This window comes from Elaeis guineensis, chromosome 5 (assembly GCF_000442705.2).
Source record: "Elaeis guineensis isolate ETL-2024a chromosome 5, EG11, whole genome shotgun sequence".
NCBI lineage: Eukaryota > Viridiplantae > Streptophyta > Magnoliopsida > Arecales > Arecaceae > Elaeis > Elaeis guineensis.
In genome coordinates, this window is record NC_025997.2 from 4,245,412 (window position 1) to 4,256,044 (window position 10,633).

At 36.4% G+C, this 10,633-nt stretch overlaps 1 protein-coding gene, 1 long non-coding RNA gene and 1 pseudogene across 2 annotated transcripts; all 3 read left to right on the forward strand.

Annotated features, from left to right (window-relative positions):
• Window positions 1-2,221: 2,221 nt before the first annotated feature.
• On the forward strand, window positions 2,222-3,170 carry LOC140857732 (uncharacterized). Its single transcript, XR_012141212.1, has 4 exons — window positions 2,222-2,362; window positions 2,446-2,690; window positions 2,770-2,973; window positions 3,076-3,170. It is a non-coding gene; the product is annotated as an uncharacterized lncRNA (long non-coding RNA).
• Window positions 3,171-5,132: 1,962 nt separating this feature from the next.
• LOC105035627 (pathogenesis-related thaumatin-like protein 3.5) lies at window positions 5,133-7,497 on the forward strand. Its single transcript, XM_010911239.3, has 3 exons — window positions 5,133-5,247; window positions 6,258-6,553; window positions 6,988-7,497. Exons 1-3 carry the CDS (start codon window positions 5,178-5,180, stop codon window positions 7,405-7,407), a joined length of 786 nt encoding a protein of 261 aa, XP_010909541.1. The 5' UTR covers window positions 5,133-5,177; the 3' UTR covers window positions 7,408-7,497.
• Window positions 7,498-8,877: 1,380 nt separating this feature from the next.
• Window positions 8,878-9,789, forward strand: LOC140857828 (uncharacterized; annotated as a pseudogene).
• Window positions 9,790-10,633: the final 844 nt, after the last annotated feature.

Sequence of the window (10,633 nt, forward strand, 5' to 3'; positions counted from 1 at the left end):
GAGGAAGTCAGTATCAGTACTATAGATGCAGAGGTGTTTCAAGATCCAGACAATTATTTCGAGGATGAAAATGAGGAAGACACACAGATAGCATCTACACAATAGCCAAGTAAACATTTATGGAAAAAACGAAGTATCTTTTTTGACTTACCTTATTGGAAACATAATCTTATTCGGCACAATCTTGATGTCATGCATATAGAGAAGAATGTTTGCGATAATTTACTTGGAACATTTTTAAACCTTGATGGAAAGAGCAAAGATAACATGAAGGCACGTCTTGATTTAAAAGAAATGGGTATCCGACAGGAACTTCATCCTAAAATGCTTGCTAATGATAGAATTTATGTGCCTCCTGCATGTTACACAATGTCTGCTCGAGAAAAAGATAATTTTTTGGGAGTTTTGAAAAGTATCAAAGTACCCGATGGATATGCATCGAATATTTCACGATGTGTGCATCTAAAGGATCGAAAACTTTCAAATCTTAAAAGTCATGATGGTCACATATTGATGCAAGATATTTTTCCAATAGCTTTAAGATCGTCATTGCCGAAACAAGTTGTTACAATTGTACTTCGATTATCGTCATTCTTTAAGGCATTATGTTCCAAAGTTATTGATCCTCGGAACTTGATCAGTTAGAATCCAATATTACAATTACACTTTGTCAGATGGAAAAGATTTTTCCTCCTGGATTTTTCACTATTATGGTACATCTGCTCATTCACCTAGCTTCAGAAGTTAAAGTTGGTGGACCGGTACATTATAGATGGATGTATCCTATTGAGAGGTATTATTACAAACCTTAAATCTTTTGATAATTTTATTAGAAATAACAGCATACTGATATTTTAATAAATATTTAATTCTTGAAGGTATCTTGTGCGTCTTAAAGATTATGTGCGAAATAGAGCCTATCCCGAAGGCTCGATTGCTGAAGCATATATTGCGGATGAATGTTTGACATTTTGTTCAAGATATCTTCAAGGTGTAGAGACTATTTTTAGTCGACCTCAACGGCATAATGACTTTGTGGAGAATGCAGAACTGTATAAGTTCTTAACTGCTGGAAAATTCTTGGGAAGAGCTGAAAGTATTATACTTGATCAAAAATCCTTAGCACAAGCACATCGTTATATGTTACTTCATAGTGACATAATATCTGACCATCGCAGGTTAGTATATTTAAGGAATGACATCAAAATTTAAATTTTATATTACATATAATGTTCTAAATGATATATTTATATTTTATGCAGTGAATTTTTAATTTATCAAGACGAGCCAATCATAACATTCGTCCTAATGCAAGGATTGAACAGTGATGGTTGGTCGAGTTATTCCCTATGTGGCTTTCGAATCAGGTGTGATTTATATTTAATTATGGGATATATTAATTTTTGATACATATTTAATATTTCTTAACTCAACTGCACTTCGTCATATCATTTTTTGTTAGGTATCAAAGATGATGGAGACAAATAATTCAGATGAACTAATAGCTCTTGCTCGAGGACCTAACAAGATTGTGAATAGATATAACGGTTTCATAATTAATGGCTTTAAATTTCATACTAGAGAACGGGAGAAATTTAGAAAAACACAGAATAGCGGTGTTATGGTGGAAGCGGATGGAAAATCCTATTATGGTGCACTTAAAGATATCTATGAGTTGGATTATTATGAAAATTTAAAGTAGTACTGTTTAGATGTGATTGGATAGACATAAACTCACCAAGGGGTTTGAAACAAGATGTAAATGGATTTACACTTATAAATTTTTCAAGGTTGATACACACTGGTGTGTTATTGAAGGATGACCCATTCATTTTTTCATCTCAAGCTCGTCAAGTATTTTATGTACAAGACGCAAAAGATAAAGATTGGTTTACTGTCATCAAAACAAAACCTAGAGACTTATATGATATGGGAAACCAAGTGGAGGATGATGACGATGACACTTATACACAATGTATGCCCTACAATTTTGTGCCAGCTGATGATTTAAATGCTACGACGACGTTGGTTAGAACAGAATTCGAAGAAAACACTGCTGCTTGATTGTTACTGGTAATAATTATTTATGATGTATATATTTTGTATTAATTATTGTGTTATTTTACTCCATATATTAACTGATTCTACCTTTTATTTATATAAATGCTAGGTGACATCATGCGTCGCAGGGGACGATATGCTGGTGTGCAGTTCCAGCATTCACAGACAGAGGCCGGTACGTCTTCTTCAGCACAGCAGCCTGAGGCCAGTTCAGCTGCACAGCATTCTGAGCCCTGTCCTTCATCATCAGCACAGCACGATCCTCCTGTTCATCAGCCAGATGATGAGATACACGTGCAGGGTATATATTGTCTTTCATGTAATTTTTTTTTATTTCATTTTATGTATATTTATGATATAGTTACTTTTATGTATTTTTTACAGACGGATCCGGGAGAGTACGCCCCAGACGCGGACCCACAGTAGTACGAGATGTGTGGCAGATGCGTGAGGGCGAGAGGATTGTTGTGGAGTGCAATCAGCTAGGTCAGCCAATTAAGAAAGCTGCCTGCTTATTGACTTCATTTTTGGGGACTGTTGCTCGGAGGCCTCAGCTATGTCCGTTGGGCTATGCAAAATAGAATGACATGCTTCCAACGTACAAAGTTGAGCTCCTCCGAGTTATAGAGGTAATGAATTGATGTTCATACTGTATATTAATTGTTAATTATTTATATAATTTATTTCATTTAACTTTTTTTTTTATAGAGCAAGTTTGTTCTCCCTCCATCCACTCATGATTTTGTAATGAAGTCTCTCAACCGCAAATGGAAAGAATATAGAGCACAATTGAAGAAGGACTATATGAGACAGGGTATGACAGAGGAGGAGGTTGCTAGGAATTGTCCTCCTGATGTACCCCCTCATCAGTGGATGGAGTTGGTTCATTATTGGTTCTCCGAGAGGGCACAGGTATATTATCTGTTTATTATCTTTTTTTTCTAAATATTTTATAAAAATATTGATTTTTATTATACATTATATATATAACAAGTTCTTTACTTTATTTTACAGACTTATTCTGCTATTGGTAGAGCTGCACGAGCAGCTCAGTCTGTTCCTCATACATCGGGGTCGAAGAGTTATGCACGACTCCGACAGGAGTTTGTATGTTTCTTAAACTTTCATAATTAACTTTTAATTTTTATGTTGAAATATTTATATAACTAATATCATTATGTATCGTGGACCATGTCTGTATCATGATACTCATATATTTTTTTAAATTATTATAACTGTTTGCTTAAAATTGAAATTATTTGTGTAGGAGGATGAGCATGGGAGGGAACCCGGACAAGTGGAGTTTTACCGGATGACTCATACTCATCAGGATGGTACTTTTGTTCAAGATGAGTCGAGAGATTTATATGTACGGTATTATTAATATTATATTTTTTACAATGATTTAAATTTAATTTTGTTAGCTATTAATGTATAACTCTTGTTTTCAAAAAAAATACAGGAGAGGGCTACATCTCTCATTGCGGAGCGTGACGACAAGTCCGCAGCATCTACGCAGCAGAGCCGTATCGAGGCCGAGGTGTTCACAGAGTTGATGGGACCAGAGCGCTACGGCCGAGTGAGGGGTTATGGAGTAGGAGTCACCCCCACTCAGTTATCTGAGGTTAGTAGATATACGCAGCATGCTACAGCAGATGCTCAGGATTCACGCGTTCGCAGACTCGAGGCGGAGATACAAGAGATTAGACAGAGTCGTGCTGCTGAGATGGAGGAGATGCGACAGAGCCGTGCCGAGATGCAGGCCATGAGGGGACAGATTGATCGCCTTACATCTTTATTAGAGATGTATGGTTCATCTCAGGTAAACACATAATATTAAATATATATTTTGTATTAATTTAATGATTTATATATTTTTATTTATAGATATACAAATCATGCTTTTGATATGTTTCTTGTAGGCTCCTGGCACATCAGGCATCCGTCGAGATAGAGGCACGTCACGTGGAGACAACGACGACCATCCGCCTGCAGATTGATATTATTTTATTTTTATTATATTTTTATATTTTTTTATATTACTCTTGATTGTAATGGATGATTAGTACTTTATTTTTATTTATATAAAATATTATCTTTTGGTTTGGTTAAATTTTCTATTTAAGTTTGCTTTTGCTGTGAATGGTGGTGATTGTACAGGTGTGAATGTGGTGATTGTACAGGTTTATGTTCGAATAATTGATATAATTTCGTACAGGAATGTATGTATTCTTTTTTTTTTTTGTAGATAATACCTGTATTTTTTTTTTCTCTTAAAACCTTTAACGACGCTTATAAGCGTCGTTAAAATTTTTTTAACGACGCTTATAAGCGTCGTTAAAGACAAAAAAGCCGACGCTTCGAAAAGCGTCTTGGTAGAGTGGATGACGCGGAGTCATTAACGACGCTAAAAAGCGCCGTTAAAATTGCTTTTTGCGACGCTTTAAAGCGTTGTTAAAAATATATTTAACGACACTTATAAGTGTCGTTAAGACAAGTTTAACGACGCTTTAAAGCGTCGTTAATGTTAATCTTTACGACGCTTTAAAGCATCGTTAAAAAATAACGATGCTTTTAAAAAGCGTCGGCGCTTTTCCTCTCCACTCTTACATAGGCGATGCTTTGCCGACGCTTTTCGAAGCGTCGTAAAGCTAAATAGCGACGCTTTAAAGCGTCGTAAAATAACATTAATAGCGTCGTTAATGACCATTTTTTCTGTAGTGCCAGAGACAACATAATAAGTTAGTTCAGCATTCCAAGTGCTATCATGAAGAATGAGAACTGAAACCTTATGCTTGTGACTCAGGACAGACATGTCCATTGTTTCCCGTCTCCTCCTACTCAAAGCGGTGTCATCCACCCAAATGAGACAAAGAACCAATAGCTGAAGTGCCAAGGTCCTCACTGTTGAACCCAACAAACTTATAAATCAGCCTGGTCCCTTTAATTCTACCTACCATGGACCAAACGTGCCTGCAAAGATTTCTGATCCCAAAAAACGCTTGAATTGTAGTGCAAGAATGATAAAAAGGAACTATCAAACTGCAACAAGCACAGGATATAGACAAAGATATAAATCCTACACATTCGTGCAGTTTCCTCATGCCTCAAACCCAATGGAGCAGCTCATTTTGAAGCTCTCGACCTCTGTCCTCTTTCCCTTGATATGGCAGTTCATCTTGTTTGGTAATATAATGGTTCTCTTTTACTTTGCCTCATGTTCTTCTAATTATTTATTAGTTATAATGAAATATTACAGGCAGTTCTTTTGGCAGCTGGTGCATGACCTAATTCCTTTTGTATTTTTTGCAATAACTTTAGACCCTCTTGTACTGTTTTAATACACATTATGATGATATAGTTTGTGATGTAAATCAAAAAAGGGACTTGAAAGGAAGAACAGAAGCGCCTCTAACCACCAAATTGACAATGGGCTCGAAGAAAATTATTCTACATGGGTTCATCTCATGCTCACTGTATCACAAATTCCTCCAACAGGCCACGCGTTTGATGAATCCAGATTTAATTACAGAGCACCTCAGTGAGATTAAACACATGACCAACTCAATGCGTCGTGCTAGTCACTCTTGACAAACCAGCTGGTATCTGGCAACTAATATTTGATGAGTTCAAGCTATCATCTGACTAAACGCAAATGAACTTAGTGGGGTCATCTCTGGTTGGAAGGAAATGCCTTTGGTTCTCTTTTGAAAAAAAAAAAAGAGGACAAAAAAAACAAAATTAAAAGGATAAAAAAGAAAAATGATGTGATTGAGATTTAACAATATATTTTGTTAATATGATCCCCCATATTCTGTGCACACCAACCTACACGCTTATATCCACGCGCATGTGTTCAAGTAGAAAATCTCACTTCTTGCACCAATCTCCAGTTGGTATCTTTCAGTTAAAACTGTTCACCTTTAAGCATGAATCGTAATAATATCTTCCCACTGATTTATCCACCATGATAAAACATTCACAAGTACTTACCCTCTCATATACTACTAGATGCATAAATCAATGATATGAAGAAGGCCAATGTGAAAGCAGATTAATCAATGGGAATAAAAACCTTTAATTTTGATGAATTCAACATTGGCTGGTCAGTTCTTGCTTCTCATGGCAGTTGGATTTAGAGCTCATTCATTGTTATTTAAAACTTATATCATTTTTTTTTTTTTTTTTTTTTTCAGGTAGCCTTGTGAATGGGCAGCTGGTGACATTCCACATCACGAATAAGTGCCCCTTCCCAATATGGCCAGCAGCTGCCCCTAATGCCGGCCATCCTGTGATCGGTGATGGTGGCTTCTTCCTCCCACCTGGACAAACCAAGCGAGTCCATGCCCCACCCACATGGAATGGGCGCTTTTGGGCCAGAACCGATTGCAACTTCAACTCCACCTCTAAACCTCTTTGCCAAACTGGCGACTGCGATAGCCTTCTCTCATGCAATGGATCTATAGGCATGCCTCCTGCCACTCTTGTTGAGGTAGTGTTCTTTTTTTTCCTTTGACTCTAACTCTTTTCCTTGTTATATCCGTTCTACATCTCTGAAAAGCCTCGTTTCGTTGATTGTCAGATGCTAACAATACCATAATATTATGATTTGGAAATAAATGTATAACAAAAGCAACTCTTTTGGAATCCAAAAAAACAATCTCTCATTATCAGAAATATTCATGTCAAAATATGTATTCATGCATTGTACACAAGGAATATGGACTGCTGTCAAAATAAACTTACTGTTGATTAATACTTTTACAATATGTAGAATATCAAAATTTTATTGAGAAGAGAATGCATCTGACTATGCCCTACTGATAGGTGTGATCATACCAGCACTAGCACACCTGATCCTATCAGGACTATGCCCTTTTAAGAACATAGATGCTACTTACCTACTGGTGCACTGGGCTTGCGCAGGTTGCATTGCAGGAAGATAAAAGCAAACCTAGCTTCTATGATGTTAGTGTGGTTGATGGGTACAATCTACCCATTTCTGTCTCAACCATGCCAGCTGATCGAAAGTGTTGGATTGGTGGGTGCACAAAGAGCATCAACAGCGTATGCCCACCAGAACTCCAGGTTTTAGATCAAAGTGGAGGTGTTATCGCATGCAAGAGTGCATGTCTAGCATTCGATTTGGATGTGTTCTGCTGTAGAAATTCCTATGGGAAGCCTCAGAAATGCAAGGCCAGCATGTACTCTAAGATGTTCAAGGATGCATGCCCTTCCTATTTCAGCTATGCTTATGATAGTCCACCTCCACTTGTGAATTGCTACTCCAAAGATTATGTAATCACATTCTGCCCCTCCAAATGGAGCACTCACCTATCTATGTAATTGAAAATTATACTATTGGGACAGTATACATTGTTAAGTTACTTTTGTAAGGATAAAAGAAATTATATGAAAAATGCTTCTTTATAACTTACAAAATGGAGAGCTCTAGTAAACTTAAGACTGCATTTTAACCCATGTAGCAACTGGCTTTAACAAAAACCACTGTGACATTCCTCCTCTTCCTTTCAAGAAATTAATCAAAAGGAGAAATGCTACATTTACACATGCAAGGAAATAAACATCAATATGCTTTGTGTCAAACAATATTGCATGAACCTTGTATGCAAGAAGCGAGATACAGCACCATATTTTCATGAAAAAAGAATTGGCTCAGGTTGCTTGATTGTTGACAATACTAATTAACACTGCATCTCATATACACTTGCATGCATATGTACACACATGAATATACAAATTGGACATAGAGGCACACATATACATGTATATACATGCAGCTATGCACATAAAAGTGTGCTCGCAAGAATCAATGTATCTCTAGAAATATTTTAGTAAATGGGCACACACCCAATGACTGGACAAAAGAGTAGCATATAATTTAATGCATGGAGAAATTTTGTTAGCTTGATTTCGAGCCAAGTCCAAAATATTTATGCAGCATAGTTGTATGCTTCTTTTAAATCTTACTTTTCTTTTTGTGGTTTTTTTCCTAATTCTTCAACCAAATCTATCAAAAGATTATTCAGAAAGCCAATTAACTATTATAAATTTCGATTTATAAAAAGGCATTGTCATTTAATTTTCTTCGTTAAGTAACTCAATGCAAAATTTTGTCTTTCAAGGCCACATTTAATCCAACAAATATAATGGGTTACTTTAAGTGAGGCCAAGGCCAGCCAAACCTATGCTGTGACTTTAGAACCTGAAATATCTCGAGATGTGGTTTAGATAATTTAATAGATAGTCTTCTAATTTGCTAGATATGCTTAGCTAGATATTGTGTTGCTTAGAAGTTCAAGAAATCTCCAAGACTCCTATCAGAGCAAATCTAGGTCACACATAACAAATTGAGAAAAAAATATCACTATTTAAGAGGGGGTGCCTTGGTACGAAAAAATCTCAAGAATATCTCCCATATATATACTTTCAATCAGTTGGTCCTCCTCATCTTTTTCTTTTCCCTCTCTCTCTCTCTCCTTGATCCTTTGCTCTTTATCTGAGAAGCTTGGAGTATAAAAAAGATCGCTAGAGACAACAATACTGCCACTCGACTTCTTATTCAAACCAAGTGATGAGGATCTTCTCATCTCCTACCTTAAGAACAAAATACTCCAATGACTACTTCCTTACGACATTATCATGGAGGCCGATATCTATAGGAATCACCCAAAGGACTTGCTTGTAACTATCTTTTGCTTCTCCATTGTCTCTTTCGTTGTTGCATTCTATCAAGACTATCTTGATTTAGGATTTCTAATGGGGTTTTCATGGGTTGTTTTGGTGCAATATAGCATGGCAAATAAGGATTATGGATGGTTTCTTCTTCAGTTCTACTACTTAAAGCATCCACGTGCGATGCTTACTAGACAACTCAACATGCAGGCCTAAGATGATAAGGGGATACTAATGGTGTCAAGATGGTATTGGATTCCAAGGGTAACATTGTTGGCTCAAAATAGAATTTTTATTGAATAGAATAGAATTAGAAGGATGGAGAGGAGAAAAGTATATGGCTAATGGAAAAGTTCTCTACATAGAACCTTAGAAGGAGAGGTGGTGCTGGCATGATCAGGGATACAAATAAGGTTCATATCACCCTAAATAACTATCAATGTTCTTGTTGCTCTATTTTTTGCTTGATTGTAGGATTAATATTCATAGCTAGATGATTGGGTCATCTACAGGATCTACATGACATCAAAAGCTCTCAAGATTAGTCAGTAGTGCTACATCAGAGCCTATAATGAAAAGGAGAATGAAGGAGGTGTGTTACTCCTCTCTCTCTCTCTCTCTCTCTCTCATCTTCTTCTTCTTGGTCAACTTCACCCTTAGACTTTACTCTTTCTCCTTTGCTAACTCCCTCTCATCTAATACTAGCCAGCATACAAGATGGTGCCATCTAGATTTATTTTGCAACCAAGGGATGAGAAGCTCTCTTACATTCCTTCCTCACGGAGAAGCTCCTCCATCAACCACTTCCATGATATATAATCAAAGAACCCAATGTCTATGGACACCACCACATTAATCTTACTGATAAGTAAAGATATATAAAGATTAACATCCATGATCCCTTCTTTTTCTTCTTCTCTATCTACATTGGTTGCGATTAAGATTTCTAACTCGTTATCCTTTTCTTATTTTCCTTTCTTTAACTCGAATTTTTATGGCAAATTAAAATTTGGAGTGGTTCTTCTTCACTAGGCCACTTAAAAGCAACTAGATGTGGAAGATAAAGCAGGGCATCTTAGGTTGCAGGTAAAGATTGTTGGAAATCTAATCAATATATGAAGCGAACTAGTGCTTAATAATGAAGGTCAAATTATTGGCTCCAAGAAGAAATTCAGCTATATGGAATGCAATCCCTTGAGCAAATAGGAAAAGAGCATTTGGTTCATGGAAGAGTATTCCATCCAGAGCCTTAGAAGAAAAGGCGGTGTAGCTATATTGATGGACTAAAAAAAGATATCTACTATGCTTCCACAAATATCATATATCTCTTGTTAATAGTTGTAGATGTAAATCTTTCATTATTGAAGTAGCTCGATGCCTCTGATCTTCTATGATAGTTGGATGACTTTGTCTAAAAAATTTTCTTGAAGCCAAATGCTTGTTAAGAATTGTCTGGTATAGAAATTCCTATAGTGGCAAGCACCGAAAGAAGAAAATTTGTTGGATTTCAGTGACTAGTGGAATATAATTTTTCAAAAATTTTACATGCATTCAACTATTGAAAACAAGTTTTAACAATTAAAACATGACTACCGGAACACAAACCCTAGGAACTCCTTGATGATTACAAACAAACAATTCTAACATGCATATTAACAAAGGATCAGAAGTCATATACCAAACATGAAGATGAGGATCTGGTAATAGAAAAATCTCTACAAGGATCCAAAGTAGAAGCTCTCCAACGATGTTCCACACAGAATAGATCAGGATCCTTTTTAATTTGACGTAGTGCTACAGCTATCTTTGCAAGTCCACTGCCAATCGTCCTTCTCAAGAATGGATTGCACCACTGCCGTATGCCTTCGAAACCTTC